Raw genomic sequence first — 19,142 nt, forward strand, 5'->3', positions numbered from 1 at the left:
CCAAATTTGTATAGTGTAAGAGTCCCTTTACAAATTTCTTACGTTTCATTGTAAATTTTGTGAGACTATATAACTTATAGCTTCCAAGAAGAAAGAATTTTAGGGATCATAATGCTAGGCCACTTTAATGAGAAGCGCCAAAGCCTGTTTCAGATATTCTATTTATCTATATATCCTTTCTATAGGTTCGTACATCAGGTGATGCATTCTACAACTCTCCGATTGAGCCATGGAGTCGCTATTTAACTTGTACTCAAGGTTCTTCACCCTCGCCGCCGTGGGACCCCTTGGAATGGACAATTGGCGAAGCTCATAGCAGAGGCATCGAGGTAAGTTCGGGCGCGGTAATTCTAAGATTATTTTTGCACAACGTGAATTTTAAAGGAATTTGAAATGCTGAAAAATACAATTTAGGCTTGTCGATCGTTATTAAGGACCAATGGATTATTGAAGGAAGATTTCCACAAGGGAATAGGGGGATCAGACCAATTCACGAAACATCATGTATCTAACGAGGCGGGTAATAAATCTCAGTTTGATAAAGAATGTTACATATAGCTTTTGAATTACCAAAACAGGTTAATCCCATTTGTAAAATAGCAATTTTGTATGCTTAATTTAATGGATTAAAAAAAAAAAATGTGTAGAAACTGGTTATTATTTATGAACTCATAGTTCTCAGCTTAGAGTTCACGACAGAAGGAGGAGCGAAAAGGAACACCTCTTGCATTTATCTGGAACAAGGATGAGGGACTTGGTTAGACTCGTTTTTTTTTTTGCCAGAAAAGTGACAATTTCCCCAAATCTTGACTCGGCACTGTAAATACGCCCTTTATGTACATTGGGGAGGGGGGGGAGCTTTCAACTTAGAATATTGTTTTAAACGGTGTTACTTTATATAATTAGTAAGTGTTCCCGGCTCTCAGCCCAACATTAATCTGAAAATAACTATGTAACTTGATACAATGGGTACCTGATTTGTCTCCAAAGAAGCAACAGCTGAAGCTGAAGCTTCAATAATTTTCTGATCCTCATAAATGACTACACCTTTTTTCTTTTTATACCTAAAGGCAATCGAGTATTTTTCGTCCTAAAGGTTGGCACACAGTCGCGAGACGTCTTGATAAGGTGACGAATTTATGTGTAGCTTGGTGAATATATACCGTTTTGTCTCACGGCTAATGGGTTGAACTTCAGGAAAAGTTTTTTTTGGGGGGAGGGGGAGTAAAAAGACCCAGAATTATATGCTTGTGGAATGCGGGCAAAACATATTTTCTCCTGTTTTTGTAAAAGCGAATATGCTAGAGGGTTTTTTTTCGTTTTTTTTTATGGCTGTTGTGCTACTTTTTCTTTGACTAGTACGTTACGACTGAGTATAACGGTCGTTAACCCAAGTGTTTTATGAAATGAAATATTTTCTTTAATTTTTACTGTATTTGTTGCGGTCAACATTAATGCTTTCTTAGTTGTGTTTTTGTTCGTAATCAGCTGTCTATAGCTCGGTAACGATAGAAGCTGGAAATCTTGAAACCTTTTTTTCATATCACGGTCACAAAATATAGTAAAAAGTACAACTGAAGCTTGTAAAATTTCTAGCAATTGGTCAAACAAATAAAAAAAAAATTCTAGTATACAAAACGAAGTTGTTCCGACTCTGGAAATAAAGTTCACAGTTATATCCCCAAGGATTATTTAACGTCTGACTAGAGCAGAACATTTAATTGTCTCTTCTAGCCCTGAGACTAAAAATTCTATATTTATCCAGATATCTTGGAAATAATTATGTAAAAATCAATCTGAGAATCTCAAATCCAGAGTTTTCTTGTTTTTTATGAAATTTTCAATTTTGATCGAATTTTCTGAAATTTTGTATGAATAAGCATAAGTTTTGGGCCTAGATTTCGGCTGAAACTAAGTTTAGCTTCAATTCAGCCCTTAGGTGGGGTTAAGGAATGATATGTCTTGAATAGATCTTGTCACTCGCAAACCTACCGCAAGGGACTCTTATATCAACCCAGCTTGTTGAGAGAGAACTGTTGATGTCCCATTGGTGCCCTTGGGTTGTTCAGACGAATATATGACCTTTTCCATGGACATTGATTGTGGGAACACTTAAATTCAGGGCATCTACCAAAATGCATCTTGCTTGGATAGCTGGATCTTGACTAAATTTGGTAGGAAGTAAGAGCTAGTGCCCTAGTTAAGCTTTTCAGGCACCACAATATCCACCAGAATGCTTTGTAGAATATCTGTCCACATTGATTGGAAGTAATATTGGGTGCCCTAGTGTTACTTTTATTTAATTTTTTATTATTTTTCTTTCTTGGAGTTTGCGCCAAATCCAATCTCATATGGGAATACGAGTAATTGAATTCTTTCCATCGCGACATTTAACAGAAGGGGTTTTCGGATCATCACAACTACTGTTGGACAACAAGAGCTAATATACTACTAATGAATTTGTGATCAGGACACGATGTGATCTTTGTCGGGTATGGTAAGACAGATTCATGTGCTTTTATAAATGTTCTTTTCGGCGGCACGTGTCGATTGTGACCTCTGCTAGGTGAGATGGTCATTAGATTATTGCTATCACACATCTACTAAAATATGTTTAGATTTTAAAGGCGAGGGAGGTGAGGGAGCCCTTAATTCTTTCAATCACGATATGTACCAGCATCTTTTATCGAATCTCATTTAAACTTGGTTGGAGGTGAGAGCAAATGCCCTAGTTCTGTATTTTGGGACTTTATACCTGATTCAACTTGTGCGGGGTTAGGGGTACTTAAATTTGTGTCATCAGGACATTCACCAGAAGAGGTGAGGTCTTAACGAAACTTTTTGAAAAGTAACGGCGTAAAAATGAATTGTGCCTAAAGGAAACCAGAACTCAGTCCAAGCTCTGTGGAAGAAGAAAAGAAGAGTTCTTAAATCCATTTCATTGGAATAGTAACCAGAGGATTTGTTATTTCTCAACTATGCTTAGATTTGATGTGGTATTTCCGTTTGAGGTTAGGGACCGATGTGACCTCTGTGGGGGCAGAAGAAAGGACGACCCTGATCTCTTATTGCAAGGAATATCTCAGAAGAGGTGGACGAATCTCAGTCAAACTTGGTGGGATTAGAACTAGAGTCAAAAATTGTGTCTTTGGGAGTTCAAGCTCGATAGAACCACTATGAGGGGCAGTGAAGGGGATCCCTAAAGTTTCTTCATTTGCAGCTCTAAAGGATCCAGGTATCCAGGTTGTGGTTTTTGGTGTGTAGATTCAATTGAGGGCTTCTAAAGTATATTCTCTAGGAGGTCTTCATGAATGGATTCTCGGATTTCAACCAAAACTGGTGGAAAGTAACAGTCGGATAATTTTCCTAGTGTAAGCGTTCCAGGTCTACCTAATCCTACTTTGGGAGGGAGGGGGTCACTCTATTGTCGTCAGCATGACATTATCAATATGGGCTTCCAGATGTGAGTAAAACTTGATAGGAAGGGATTGCTAGTGTCCTACTCGGGCTTTTCTGGGGGGTCTAAAGCCACTCATTCGACTCTTAGTTGTCAGGGAGGTGTAAAGTCTTGTAATTAGATAACTACCAACAGAATGGATTTTAAGAACTCACGATAATATGTTGCAGAGGTAGACGTTGTCTACGGATGCAAATCGTATTGCGATCTTATTCTCGCCCAATAGTGAAACTAGAAATATAAGACGATAGAACAAGATGTATAATCATCCAAGCTTCTTGGAAACTATTGTACCGCATATTCTAGATTGAGTTGATGGGTCTTTTTCTGCGATAGGTAAATCCTTCTTGGTTAGAAATTGTCAGTTTAATTTTTCTTTTTCTGCTAAATAGAAATGAGTCACTTAATATAGACAAATAGTGGAAAACACTCTTGAATGGTAATTTTTGCTCCTAATTGATACTTTGTTTGTTGTATGTATCGACTAACTGATAGTTATATAAAAGTAATTGGTAATTTTGTTGAATTTTGAAACCGAAACATTTTAATGTTTTAGCTTCAAAATTCAATAGCTAGAAGGTGGTACCACTATGTTTGTTCTTCTCTAACTCACTGTTTTCAACAATCAAAGTTATCGGTAGTGTTTCAACTGCTGAACTGTTCAAAATCTTTAAATTCTACTACGCACAACCTAAAGCATATCACATAAATTAATACAGAACTTAAAAGTGTGAATTTTATTTTATATCCCTGTTATATTTATTTCCGACACTACTAGCTTTCGCAGCCACTTTCCTAAAACCTTCCTTACATTGTAGGTACATGCGTGGTTGAATCCATATCGTGCCAACCTTTCTCCAAGTTTTTCAGGATTAGCATCAAATCATCCTTGTCTGTCGAACCTAGCAAGCTCCTGTCATATCTATGACAAATATTTGTGGATGGATCCAGGTGCACCAGAGGTCGTTGATCATCTTATCAGTGTCATTAGTGACATTCTCCAAAGGTAAATCTAAACTATCTCTTCTTTTTTCGTGACTCACTAAAATCAAGTCTTCATTAGCCAGCCCGACGCTCTTTGTGATCTAAAATCGGAGTAGTAAAATTCGGAGTCCAAAGGCATATAACTTGGGATAACATCTTGCTATATTCCGGTGCTCTTTGAAATGAAACAAGTCGGATTTTACTCCTGACAATTTCTTTAAATTAGCCGCTGATTGGTGAAAAAGAAAATTCTATCATTTTCCTTGGTTAGGGTAGCCACAGATACTTTTCTGCGCATATAAGTGTTTTTCATTCTTATGACTTTACAATCTTAATTTTTGGGTTGAAGAGGATGGAGGTAGCACATCAACTAAGATTTGTTTTCAGTTTTCTTTCATCTACCTAATTGACTGGTTTTATCTAATATAATTGTTTTAGCACGTGATAATCAAGTCGGTATCCACTGACTGTACTACTTTCTAATCTAAATTGGTTTATTGATTTTCCCGAACACAGAAATTAGCCATATCTTAGATATCTTTGAATTTCTTAGGTACCAAAGATATCTAGTCGTTTTGCCAACTTTAGAGCCATTGAGGTCCGGCCCGGGTACCGAAATACCGACTTACTACCGATCTTGGATCTGGATATTGCATTCTTACGGCAAAAAAGATGATATCCAAGACAATGAGAATATTGAAAGGATTGCAAATTCTGTATATAAATGTAAGATTACAAACAAGCTCAGAGAATCAGGAAACTAAATAAGTCCAATATGCGCCATGATATGTTTTTTTTGTTGAACTAGATTTCAGCTATCTCTGCAAGATTACTAGGTTACTAGCTACCGCTGAAACCCGGATATCTAAAAGAAATTTTTTTAGATACTGTTAAGTTCAATTCAAAATTATGTTGGCAAATGACGTCATTGCAATACTGATGGTTAGAGTTTGGTCTCTACTTTATCACATACTGTTAAAATTCTTTGTTGTATGAACATTTCTTAGTGTAATCGTTAGCACTTAAGACTTAGAATCCTGCGATCTGAGTTCAAATTTCGGTGGAGTCTTTTTATAACTTGTAGTTTACTTATACTACCATTTAGGTTTCTACCGTAATTCCTTCTTTTCGAGATTAAATTAGTTAATATGGCTTAGTGTTCGTTCTTTACCATATCGCAAAAATTTATTTTACATTAATAATTATTATTTTTTTATTACAAAAGATTTTTCTATATACAGAAATTTCCTTTAAAATGAGCTATTAAACAGCTCTCTGTGATTTTCCATTGCCGAGCTAGCTTAGGAGAAAAAAAAAGAAAAAAAAAGATGCCCTCGATGCAGAATGCCCTGGTTGCAGCCACTTTTCTTGATTTTCAAGTCAGTATATAAGGGCCTCGGTGGCTCAGTCGGTAGAGCGTAGGTTTCATAATCGTAGGGTCATGAGTTCGAGCTTAAAATAAACCATATGATTATTTATTTTACTATGGGCTAGAATTCGTTCATAAGTATTATTATTTTTGTTGATTACAAAAGGTTTCTATATACAGCAATTTCCTTTAAAATGAGCCATTAAACGGGTCCCTACGATGTTCCAGCGCCCCGCTATCTGAGGAAAAAAAGAAAATAAGAAGATGCCGTATATGCAGAATATCGTGCTTTCAGCCACTTTTCTTGATTTTGAAGCCAATATATTTTCCTTGCTGTTCAAGCCAAGGGACTATAAGTTTCTTATTTAGGGGTTTCCGACAAGGCGGTTCTAATAGTGTACTTCGTTTTTTGATTTGATTCTAGTTTTTGGAGTTATGAATTATTTCAATTTTTACTATGGGGTGTGATCTTCTCTTACTAGGTTGCTAGCTACCACTGCAACCCGGATGATAATGGATATGCCACCAATAGTAAATTCTGGAAAGGTATTGTCTGGGACGAACATACCCCTTGGCATGGGGACATTCTATTTTTGTAAAGTCGTGAACTACATTTAGACGGTTATTTTCAGCAGGAAATCGAACAATAAAATTACAATAATTATACAAATGCGTAATTTAAAGGTGTAAAACTGCAAATCTATTTGTTCCCCCCTCCTTCTATAAATATTGAATTATGTAATTTGGAAAGGTAGGATTGACTAATTCAGTGTTAAAGTTTGCCAAATAGCTTACGAATAAAAATTCCGAAAGAAATTATAAAATATTGCTACACATCGGTGTAAAAAATATTTTGCTGAGAATATTTTCCTCTAGGTACGAAGTAGATGGTATTCATTTTGATGATTACTTTTATCCATACCCGTCATCTGAAGAATTTCCCGACGATTCAACATATGCACAATATGGTAACGGTATGGCAAGGGATGATTGGCGTAGGGACAATGTAAACAAAATGGTGGCCCGAGTCAGCCAAACTGTCAAGGCGCTCAAACCAGGTAATTTCATCTGAACCTTTTGGAGAAACTTTATTCCAAAAAGGAGACGTTTGCATCTATAGCATGTAATATGTAATAAGTATTTCATAAGATAAAAACATTTTAAGTAGATCTCGAGATATCCATAGGTTTGTTGCAGAGCTCTAAGCCGTAGTGGCATATTAAAACATGCCTCGTGTCAACCTATTTTTGGACAGAAGAAGCTCTTACCCCTTGAGCTCTCTCAGGCTATGTATCATTGTTAAGCTTGTTGCTTAAAGTCTCTTGTTAATAGATTTATAGAAAAAATGCCTGGAAGGATCAACTTAACTTGAATTTTAAAAGATTTAGTGATTTTATAACAAGGTTGAATAATGTCTTTAGAATTTCATTCGTTCCTCTCGGCGAGTATTTTAGTCTTATTTGTATGGATGTTGAGGAATATAGACTATAGCTTGTAATGCAGACTCGTGTTTAACATAGATGGACACAATTCAATGTTAAAGTGCCAAGGACACCAAAATAAAATAAATTTCGTCCCATATTAGGTCTATTAATACTTGAAACCGAAAATTCTTAAGATTTGTTTGTTCGTTTGGTTAGTTCAAAACATGAAGTTATTCGGGCATTACCAGATTTTAGTCAGTGTTGCCACGTTGGATCGGGAAAATAAACAGGAAAGTTAATTAGTTAGATTTGGTGACGCTTTTTGTCCGTAATATTCAAACATTAACATTCCATAGATTGCCAGATGCAATTACAGCTCAAAAGAAAGCTACGGCCTCTTAATTCGTTTGATGCCATTTGTTTTTAGCTACATTTTTCTGATTTTTCCCCCATGATTTTTCTTCGTTTTTTTAATTTTGCACCCGCTCCTTCTAAAAAGGGCGTATGGACGTCATTAAAAATCGAAGTCACAATTTTCACTAATTTTTCAAGATATACATGGTTGTGTTAGTTTCAACTCAACCAGCTAAAACAATCACATTTCTTTTTCATTGTCCTTTTTACCTTAAGCGTAATAGAAAATGAGGATTTTCTTGTTCAAAAATATGGAGAACAGTTTTGAATTTTACCTGTATAAGTAAGCTAATCAAATAAGTGTGGTGATGGCTATTATGAATGTACGTTAGGCAGCCCTTGCTACTTTGTTGACATCTCACTCAAAGTTAACATAATTTCCGTTTAATTTTTATGTAAATGCCCATTACAATATAGAAAAAACAAGTAGTGCCCTAAGAGGAATTAGCTATTCAAAATAAATCACATTAAGTTAAAAAGCAAATGTTTGCTGACTGGATTCTGAGGTTATTTGTTGCGTTTAAAATAATTTATAATATTACAGGGAACCCAGTGATAAATTTTGGAGGGGGATGGATATTTTGACTGAGGGATGGTAGTACTAGTTAAAAAGGAAAAATAAAGTTTTTGGTACATTCTTTATTGAGGCAACACTGAAAATATGTAATTATAAAATAAAATCAAGCCGCCTTTTTTGTTGTGGACTAGTTTATTCAAAACGTCTTCTGCATTGACTGGAACATCCCTGTGTATGGATAATAAGGCCAATCCACTTAGCTGTTCCTAACCTGAGATACTTCTGGTATAAGATTTACCCCGAGACTCTTCTCGGGGTAGAAAAAGAACGCTCACACGTAGCCATAGTGGCGGGAATCGTTGCACCAATCTTCAAAAATTGATGTAGAGTGGGTAAAATGTTCTTATCACTTTTAAGCACGTTATGAAATATTTTGGTGTCACGTTTCCCGACTGTATCCAGATTCTTTTCCACAGAGCTAACTCAGCTTGCAATCTTTCTCTATAGCTGTCTGTCTGCATTAAGATCCCAAAAATTAGTCAGAGTATCTGATATATCCATTGTTTTTTCTTCGTCGATCGAAATACAGTGCTGAGGAAGTAGGTATCACAATGACTCCAGCAACTTTCTGTGACTAAGGATTCGCTGGTGCAGCTGCTGCAGAGAGTAGTTGATAAATGGAATTAAACACAGAAAGTTGGTAATACGTTTCAGGATCCTTTTTACGCTTTTGCGTAATTATCCCTATATGTTTGTTTTGGAGCTCATCTGGGCATTTTAATATTGATTTCATGACCCAGTTCAGTTCCTTCTGTAAAAAGAGGACGAAACGTAGATTCCTCCTCTCTCTCATGTCTCTTAAGATCGTCAGCGTGTTTGAGAAAGTATACGATATCTATAGTTTCTGATTGCGAAGATGTCGATAAATTGTGTGACAGACTAAAAGCTTTACTGACAGTAACTATGGCTGCAGAAAAACTGCATCTCTCAGTAGCAGATAGCAAAGAATAAGCTTTGCTTGAAGATTCAGAAGCTGAATCAGAATGTACTTGAACGTCTCTGATATTCTAGTAATGAATATTTCTAAACAAAATGATTGCTTTTAAGTGCTCCATCCATCTAGTCTCGCAAAATGTGTTCAATCTTATTCTTTTTGTTCATGTGATAGAATTAATTTCTTGAACAATTTGTTTGAAAGTTACTGAGCGTTTAGGTGAAATTTTAAAGAAATTAATTGCTTCTTCAAAGTTCCTAGACAATTTCTAATAAGAGGTATGTTGTACAAATGACACAGGGCTAAGTTTAAGGAGTGACTTGCACGGTGAACATAAACTGCGTGGGGAAATATTTCACGGACTATTGCAGCAGAACCTTGAAACTGGCCGCTCATAGATGAAGCTCCATCATAACCTTGCCCCATTAAGTATATTAAATTGCTTCCGATTTCAACTAAGGTTTCTATTAACTAACTAAGGTTTGCTATCAACCTACTGATTCTTTTTGAGAAAATCTATGATTGTTGATTTCCATTTTGAAAAGATGGACGACTATTTAACAAACAGGGGCGCAAACTTCTATATAAACACTGAAAAAGCACACGGGTGATTTAAATCAAGTTTAACTCTCTTAGGAGCCCGAGGTGATAACAGCACGTAACTTACTTGGCGGCAGCCTGGCATTGTTCCCAACTGTATTTTCATAAAACAAATATTCTCGTTTAGAGATTATCATACATTACTTACTTGTTGTGTATACATACTCTATATCAATTGAATTGAAACCCATAATGGATTTGGTTAACTTTAAGACAGTTTCGTTTTAATTTTTATTTTATAAAATAGATAAATAATTCTTTTTTTTTACTTGTCATACTAATATTTACGGCGTACATTATCCTTTCGTATTAGTCGAGATATATCGACCCTACAGGACAAAGTTAGCGAATTTCGGGGGAGATGTATCCCCGTTATCCCCCCTGGTTTTGCCCCTGTAATATTATGTTTTAAACCTGTCAAATGAAAATTATGCCATATATTTTATTATTTAAAATATAAAAATGTACTGTTATTGAGGAAGTGGGAATTGTCATTTACTGTTCGTTAAGTTGGAATTGTTATTCCTTAATCTATGTTCTTGTGTTTATCTTCCGAAAACAACGCTAATCTTGAAAAAAAAATTCAGCCTTTTATGAGCCACAATGTATCATCAGACAGGCTCACACCATTTTGGTACCAACCCCTTTGCTGTGGATAAGCAGAAGGCTATTTGTCATTCTTTTTCGTTCTAAGCAATATCATTGCCGGTTAGTTATTGTCTATTATGTGGGCTAAGTACTAATGCAGCTGGCCAGGCCCGTACGTTGAAGGGGGGAGGGGGGGGGGGGGGTGAGGTCCGAGTCTTCCCCAAAAAATATCAGTATTTTTTACTATTACCTTAATAATTATCTATCTTTTATGCTTATTGTCTGCTTTTTTCAAATTTGCTGAACTCCTTCAACTTCCTCTGTGCGCATTTATGACTGTTGATTATTTAATTGCCAAGAATTTAACAGATTTTCCCCCCTTTTATTTTCGCTTCTTTGTAACACAACTCCTTTTTAGCCTCTGACAAAAAGTATTGCAGGCTTCTAGATCCTAGAAACCGCAATTCAGAAGAAGACTTTTTTTTAGTTTAAACTGTAGGTGCATATCCTCAAATTGGTCACCCTAGATCAGTTAGTTCACATGCAAGTGCTTTGAATATTTGAAAAGTTGCCAATAATAACCAAATTTTATTATGCTTTAGATGCAAAATTCAGCATTAGCCCATTTGGAATCTACAGGCCAGGTCATCCCGAGGGTATGCCATCGCCAATTGTTGGTTTTGATCCTTATTCTGGGATTTATGCTGACGCAAAAGCATGGCTACTGGTAAATTTCTCCTAACTATTTCTAAAAATAAAGAAAATTGTAAATATTTTGTATAAGAGAAAACTTTTAACATCTATTCAATATGCTAAACGATTAAGAAATAAAAACTTGCCATTGGGGGAGTTGAGCCCACGGCCTCCTGCTATCTCTACTGCTGGTTTTGTTTTACAGTGACGCCCACTTTATTCAATATTTCGAAATCTGGAGATTTTCACTTTCTGACGAAGGAGCAAGTTCCTTAGTGCTGGGTGACAACTGAAACACAAGTTTGCTTTTTCCATTTCCACGTACTAAGCTATTTTCTGAAGTTTTTGAAAAGTATTATTAATGATTTTGTTTCTATTTAACATGCTATTGCCTCTTTTAATACTTTGTTAGAAATAGATATTGAATAATTGTGGTTGTGGAGGTAGCTGCAACCTAGTAAGGAAATAACCACTACCCATAGTAACCAAGAATTGAAAAGTGTGCTTAAAAAAAACTGGCGACTGAGACTAGACTGCCATTTCAAGCTGATTCAGGAATGGTAACTATCATCTAAATTAGTCTTAATTATAAAATGTTAATTTGAAAGCAAATTTAAGGGAATTTATAAAAATAGTCAGAAACCCCTAAAAATGTTGGCGGGTCGAAACAAAGAGTACACCATTGGAACTGTCTTGAGCGAAAACCCTATATAAAAAACTCATGGTTCCCTGGCTTGAACAGCAAGGAAAATAACTTTTTGGTTTGGGTAGCATTGATACAGCTCTTTCTTTCGTTTTTTTCTGCTCCTATCGGGCACTAGAACATCATAGAGAGCTGTATAGGGGGTTCATTTTGAAGGAAATTGCTAGGCCCTATATCTAGTGCCATTTGTAATTAACAAAGCATAATATTAAAAATGAAATCTATTTCAGACAAAAACTGCATCTTCATACACAAAATGATGAATAACGTTACAATCGGAGGTTACAAGCGTAAATAATGCTATAGTAAAAACTGTATGATAACGTCAGTTGCATCTGGGGTTCGTTCCTTATTATGTCCGTAAGATGCTAGCACCTCTGCAAACATATGAAGAAAAAAATATTGGGATTTTTGTAATATCCAAACATTACCCTGATCTATGAAAACTAAGTTCAATTCCTAAACTAATTTTTTTCTGCTAAGCTTATATTTCTTCTGGGTTAAGGTAGCTATAGCAAGTGCAGTGCAGGGCGTGTATAGTTAATTATAACGGGAAGTGGCATTTATATGCAGTCGGTATAGTTTTTATTCTTTGTCATCTGGCTGCCGAAAAAAAAGACATTTTCCATGTCTAATTGTATCTTCCAAAGTATATGTGCCGTAATTCTATATTTAAACAGTAAAAAAATAACCTCATTTATAAACTAAAACGTGTACAAATAAAATGAATAAATAATGTTTTATAGCCCTCTGAATAATATGCTCTCTCATTATACCATTATGCATAGTCAGGATATAGCAGCTACGTTATTGTTCCGTTTCAAGTTTTATAAATTTTTTTTCAAGTTAGTCAAGGATGTGGCTTAGACACTAGTCTACTTAGTAAGTATTGAACAGTATTATAATATATTTGTATTCACCACTGAATAGCGATAATTCATGATTCTACCTTACGAAGCAAATGAAAACTCAGGAATAGCATCTTAGAATATTTTTGTGACTAACTTTCCAGTTTTGTATCGACAATGTTGTGTTTGAAAATATTTACTTTACTTCATTTTCCTGTTTTTCTTTCTCTCTTTTTTTGACAGCTCTTCCCCTTTTTCATATTCAGATGCTATTAAACTGCCTATTTACATGGGTTCTACCTAAAATTTGGGCCTTCGGTACTTGGATCGGTGCTTCTTTGCATCTAAACCGGGGATAATAGCTTGCCAATTTGGGGACCTAACGGCATTTAAAGTCCGGATAGTAGCTTGCTCATTCTGGTAATCTTTGGAAACCACTAAACTAAACATATGACGTAGTAGTATCACCCTGTATATAAGGTTGATCAGTCATGGATACTTTGCAGCAAAAAAGTGTTTAAATATTGTAACTTTATATTTTGGCAACCTGTACACATGGAGGTACTGTACTGCCATCTATATTACTTTATTGATTTTCCTAAGGGCCAAAATTCAAAATCACCATCCTTGAGCTTGGGTAGCTTTAAATTTCCGGGGTACCGAAATTATCTAGCTCCTGCCTCGACATTAGATTGAAAGAGGTCTGATTTGGCTGCCAATGAACTGACTTTGGTTCTATCACCTGTACATATGTAAACTACCTAGATATGAACATGTGTACTCCTTCAGTTATGTAAAAAAAAACTATATTTTTTTAAGATGTTCTGAACTTTCTTATTTAAAGTGAGTTTATTTTCAAGGACGGGCTTGTAGACTTTATTGCCCCTCAGCTTTACTGGGGAATTAACCCGGCAAGCCAAAGTTACAACCTTCTTTTTGACTGGTGGACTAGCTATGTGGCCAATCCGCTTGGAATCCCTGTAATGGGTGCAACTGGCCTATACAAAGTTCCAGACCAAGGATGGCCAGCAGAAGAAATTTACATGCAGGTAGATGTTTATTACATATATTTTGGTGAGAAGCGGAAAGAAATCGACTGGTTTCTCTCTAATATGTCCTTTATCTAGACGATTTTGAACTAAATCTTACTTGCAAGGTGAACTGACATACATTCATTTGGAGTCAAAGAAGGTTTTAGCTAGAATTCCGCTGCATCCAACTATTTGGGATTTTGGTTAGGGTTCATATATATAAATCACTTAAAATTTCTTTCTTTTTTTTCCTTTTTTTGAAACCTTATACAATAACCAAAGCGAAACAGACTCAAGATTGGCTAAATAAAAGAGTTCTGCTTGATGACTCTGCATACATTTATGTTCAGAAAGTTTTTTTTTTTTAGTACTAGTCTTAGTAGTCTTCATTGCAGTTGTGATAAGGCTCGAGTCAGGAGCAGGCTTCAATTTGATAGTTTTTTTTTACGATTTTTTTTCTTACGTTTACTATTTGTTGTCCAGATTTTTTACTTACGTTCTGTCTCTCCTTTTTTTGCAACATATAGGCCTACCACTGTCAATTTAGATTTTTGTTTTCACCCTTTAGAATTTTTTTTAACTATGCAGACAAAAATATGTTTAAGTAAAACATTTAAACAAAACACGTCATCGAAAGAAAAGCAGATTAGTATACGAGACACTTTGTACAACTATAATCCAACTGACATACTGTGTTACAAAGTTTGTTTTTGTCTGCTTTTTAAATGTTATCAAACTATTTCTTGTCCCATTTTTGCCTAAAATAGAATAGGAAAAAAGACGGAAATGGTTGCAATGCCTAATCATAACACATTAAATGTAAATTTATTATTAAAGAACAATTTGAGATGTTGAATGACTTTGGGTTACCTCTGTTGTCTGAGATAAGTTTTAGATAAAGCTGTACTAGAAATCACTTTTGTCAAGATATATATCTTCTAGAACGGGGTTGGTATCCAAATGTTCTATGTCGAGACAAATTAACAGCTGTATACAATAGTAAGCAACCTTTAATTTTGTAATTATATAGTAACTCAGTCAATTTTTACTATAATGAAAATTTGGCCTCTGGTTATAAAACTATTTGATCACCGTTTTTTTTTCACTTAGTAGGCTATCGGAAATAGATGAAAATATTTTTCTGTGTTGCAGAGTGCCCCCTCTTTTACGAATAAATCCTTGCGAAGCATTGCAGATTCTGCTGCGAGCACATTGTTTTTTTTGTGCAACCTAGAATAATTTCCTTTGAAAAATTAATAATTTCTCATGCTAAAGGTGTTGTTTTTTTGCTTTTAATCCTGTCACAAAAACATCCCAACAGAGATGAACCACCCTCTAAGCCATCATGTTACTTAACCACAATATTTAAACATTGCCAAATCAGTCCTTCTTAGTTTAAATTTAGGCTATGGTTTTCATTATAAAATAATCTTAAATTTCGAACAGAATCAATGTTTTGAATTTTCAGATATAATTTCGTTTGGTGAAGACTTTTGAAAACAGAAGCTTGAATTCTGTCATTAAGGCCAGTGTTTTTGTGTTGATATGAACAATAACCTAGTGCATTTTGTAACAAATAACATTCTTCTAAACTCCTTTGTTATTTATAAGATTTATTATGTTATTTTTGTTGTTTATAAGATTAACTAGCAACAATAACCAAAAAATTCGTAGATTGTTTTATTCATCTAATCCTGAAATCTAACCCTGTTTAGTTGCCTATAGTCTGCTTCAAATGTCACGAAATCATTAATTTTCAACATACCTAGTTTTCAAAAAGTTTACGCCAAAAATTTTCCACTGTTGTTTGTGAAAATAAATGGCAGAGCATGTGGTGAGAATAGATAGAACTTAGCAGCCTCAACTCTCTCTCTCTCTCTCTCTCTCTCTCTCTCTCTCTCTCTCTCTCTCTCTCTCTCTCTCTCTCTCTCTCTCTCTCTCTCTTCTCTCTCTCTCTCTCTCTCTCTCTCTCTCTCTCTCTCTCTCTCTCTCTCTCTATCTCTCTCTCTCTCTCTCTCTCTCTCTCTCTCTCTCTCTCACACTCTCTCTGTAACTATCTCACAGTAATACACAAACTAACACACACACACTCTCAATCTCAATCTCTCTCTCTCTCTCTAGGCTACTCTTTCTCTCTCTCTCGTATTCTTATTGCAAATGTTTTTATTTGTATTTAGATAAATGTACCGCCCCCCCCCCTTAATTTTGGTGAATTGGCATCACTGGATAGGAACTTATTGAGAAAAAGCTTATTGCCTTAAAACTATGTCTAGGGCAAAGGAGAAGGGGGGATTGGTACACAAATGCAACAGTCGCCATTGTAATATTGAAAAGAGTGTTGAATGGCAAATCTAATTGTACTTTTTATCTAGAAGAACACAGAAAAAAAAACGAAAAGATCACAGAAATCTGTCACAAATAAAAAAAAAATCATAATGCCAAATTAGGGCTTAGCAAGGATTATGATGTTTAAAACTCTGTTTAGCCAATTTTTAAAATAGGGAATTGCCTATAATCTAGATTTTTCTATAGATTATTTTACTTTTGTCAGCCTAATTTCAACGCACGTCCAAAATCAAGCAGATTAGATATTATTAAGATTAATTTTGACCCAAAACTCGCATAGCTACATTTCTAACACAAAAATTTAAGCCGGTTGAACCAGTTCCATCGTCAGTCGAACCCACCAATGCACGAAAAAAAACCGCGCCTGAAGTAATATCTTCCAGCGATTCAGAGGCTTCGGCAGATTTTCGGTAGTCTCGGCGATCTTTTTCGTTTGTCGGGAAATGGGTTGGAGATTCGGCACATATCCCAAAAGATGGACAGATAGGAAGTCCTGATCTCAAACAAAATTGGAGCTTAATATTGGCAGCTTCTCGTGTGCGCTCTAATTCTTCTCCCCAGACGTCTGGGTGGTAAAGAGATAGGGTAAAACAGTATGGTAACCCAGACGATGGGTGGTAACTGTATAACTAAATAATAACGGCTGGTTAGCACTGGTGTGTATGCTGATTGCGCGAGGAATGTTATCATATTTCTAAGAAACTTTAACTTCGAAAAGCCGTCATTTAGTGGATAAATAATTGGGCACTATAACACATGACAAATGTTTATTAGGGTTTTTTTATTTTTTGGTTGATTTAATGCTCTTTTTTTAGGTTGATGTCACAAGAGGCTATGCACCAAGAAATGGGGCAGGCAACGTTCATTACAGCGCGAAGTTCATACGAGACAACACAAATGGAATTACAACTCAACTTAAAGCCATTTACAAAAATCCAGTTCCACCCTATTAATCTTTTGTTTCTGCTCCTGTTTTAGTACATTTTATCAATCAGCAGAGATTTTTCTTCTAAAGTTAGAAATTCCTAGCATCATCTTTCATCCGGTTTAGATAAAAAAAAAATTGTTTAGTTTTACTTAACCTAATAGATTGCTGAAGAATAAGATTCAACCTAGACTTGATCTTTGCTGCTAGTGTAAGCAGATTATTTTGGATCAGTCACCTCATATCACTATTTTTCACTATTAATTAAAAAAAAAAATTCCATAAAATAAGTTTTACAAAAAAAGTAAAGAACTCCATTAAACCAAAATGAACAAAAATAGAATCAAATAATCTACCAAGCGTACAACTACCACAAATCAGTATCAATAAATAAATGAAACCCAAAACAAATTAAAATAAATAAAAGAGTCAAACTCAAAACGAGCAGAAATTAATATGAGTAGGGTTCAAAACCCCTATGTTTTCTAAAAGCCAGAACATAATTTGTACTTTACTGAAACAAATTCAAATGAATTTACTGAAACAAAAATTGCATTGTTAGTTTAATATACATATGCTGATATTTCTTCCTTAAAATCTTAATTAATTTTTGATTTCTTAAAGTTATAAAAGTGAAAACATTTAAAAGAATGTTTTCAGAAAAGTACAAATGATTGCCCTCCAATCACCTTTGACTCTTAAACGCGCACTAGAACTTTTAATTTTCAATCAAGTTAGCTCTTTTAAAATATCAATGATACTACTAGCTATGGTAGAGCATCACTGCTTATGTCTTTATATGACCTATAGTGCTTATATGTCCTTTTAATACCTGCATGTATATAGGTTTTTCGTTTAATTGAAACTCCTAAACGTTCCCTAAAAATTTCAACCTAGTGTCGTTAGTTACAGTAACCGTAGAAGCAGCATTAAATGAATACACACAGTGTATTCTGGCTAGCTCAAGATCCACAAACTATGAAGGTATGAAGGTGAAATTTTCAGAGAATATTTATGTTGTACGGATGATCACCTGCCATCCGTATGCAGGTTGTTAAAAGGTCATATCAGCAATATCTTAGGAACAGTTTCGTGTGTGAAATTAAAACTTAAAACGCTTGTTATGGGGGATATTGAACAAACCAATAGACAATATCTGCATCATATAACTTATGCTTCTACTCCTACAACTAGTGCTACTATTACTGCTACTACTACTACTGTTACTAAAACAAAGACTATTGTTATTAACTGTACTCCTACTGCTACTACTACATTTACTGGTGCTACTACTACAACTAATAAACCTAAGGGTATTAAGGCGAAAATTTTTGGGCAATATTGTAACTCTATTGAAATAAATCGAAACACACTATGCCCATACTGGTTTTCAAGAGGACGTATCAGCAATGCTTCTGGACCGGTTGATGGTATTAGGTTAAAAATTTTCATCGTGTGCTGAAAGGGATGTTGAAAAAAAAGGTGCTATTTGCATACTGCTACTAATACTACTACAACTACTGCTATGCATAATTACTGAACCTTTCAACAATGCTGAAAAATTGACATATCAAAACTTTGTTTGGATATTTTTTATGGGATATCATGGGCGTGGGGGGGGGTCTCTCAAATCACTTTGACTCATAAAAAGGGCACTATAACTTCTAAAATCAAGCGAGACTCATCTGAATTTAATACGACCATCCATTCCATATAAACCTCTTATTCCCCCAAGGCATAACTTAAAGCCCTTGCCCCAGAGCTCTGGGGGGGGGGTTGTGGCAACCCTGGAAGTATTTTTGTATGCTCTTTGGACTATTTTAAACAAAATTGTCATCACACATAAATGCCCCGGGGCATAACTTATGCTGCGCTCTGATCACCTTGCCTCTTAAAAAGGGCACTAGAACTTATGACGTCCTCCATCACTTTTGAAAGTGATGAAGGGTCTCCATCACTTTTAGCGCTTAAGAAGGAACTAGAACTTCCAATTTTCAACCAAATGAACCTCTACTAAAGTTAAACAACCATCCTTCCCATAAAAACCTTAAATACCCCCTGGGCAAAACTTATAACCCTTGCCCCTAATCTTTGGGGTTTGTTTCAACCCCAAAATCCTTGTTATATTATATTTATACAATTTTGAATAGAATAGATATCTTAAAATTTCTATTAGATGCATTTCGGGACAATACGACGTGTGTTTGTGTGTGTGTGGGGAGGGGGAGCTACCCTCCGATCACTTTGAC

General features: G+C 35.3%; 1 protein-coding gene across 1 annotated transcript in view; it reads left to right on the forward strand.

Moving 5' to 3' along the window:
- Positions 1–16,963, forward strand: part of LOC148948542 (uncharacterized) — a 59,174-nt gene extending 42,211 nt beyond the window's left edge. Inside the window, exons 4-9 of the mRNA XM_089093979.1 lie at positions 186–329; positions 4,276–4,463; positions 6,687–6,868; positions 10,950–11,074; positions 13,452–13,640; positions 16,784–16,963. Coding sequence (XP_088950105.1) covers positions 186–329; positions 4,276–4,463; positions 6,687–6,868; positions 10,950–11,074; positions 13,452–13,640; positions 16,784–16,921 — 966 coding nt within the window. The 3' untranslated portion in view covers positions 16,922–16,963. The remainder of the gene's footprint in view (positions 1–185; positions 330–4,275; positions 4,464–6,686; positions 6,869–10,949; positions 11,075–13,451; positions 13,641–16,783) is intronic.
- Positions 16,964–19,142: the final 2,179 nt, after the last annotated feature.

The sequence above is a fragment of the Artemia sp. Qi Xiang Cuo genome, chromosome 9, assembly GCF_049724085.1.
Source record: "Artemia sp. Qi Xiang Cuo chromosome 9, ASM4972408v1, whole genome shotgun sequence".
Lineage (NCBI taxonomy): Eukaryota > Metazoa > Arthropoda > Branchiopoda > Anostraca > Artemiidae > Artemia > Artemia sp. Qi Xiang Cuo.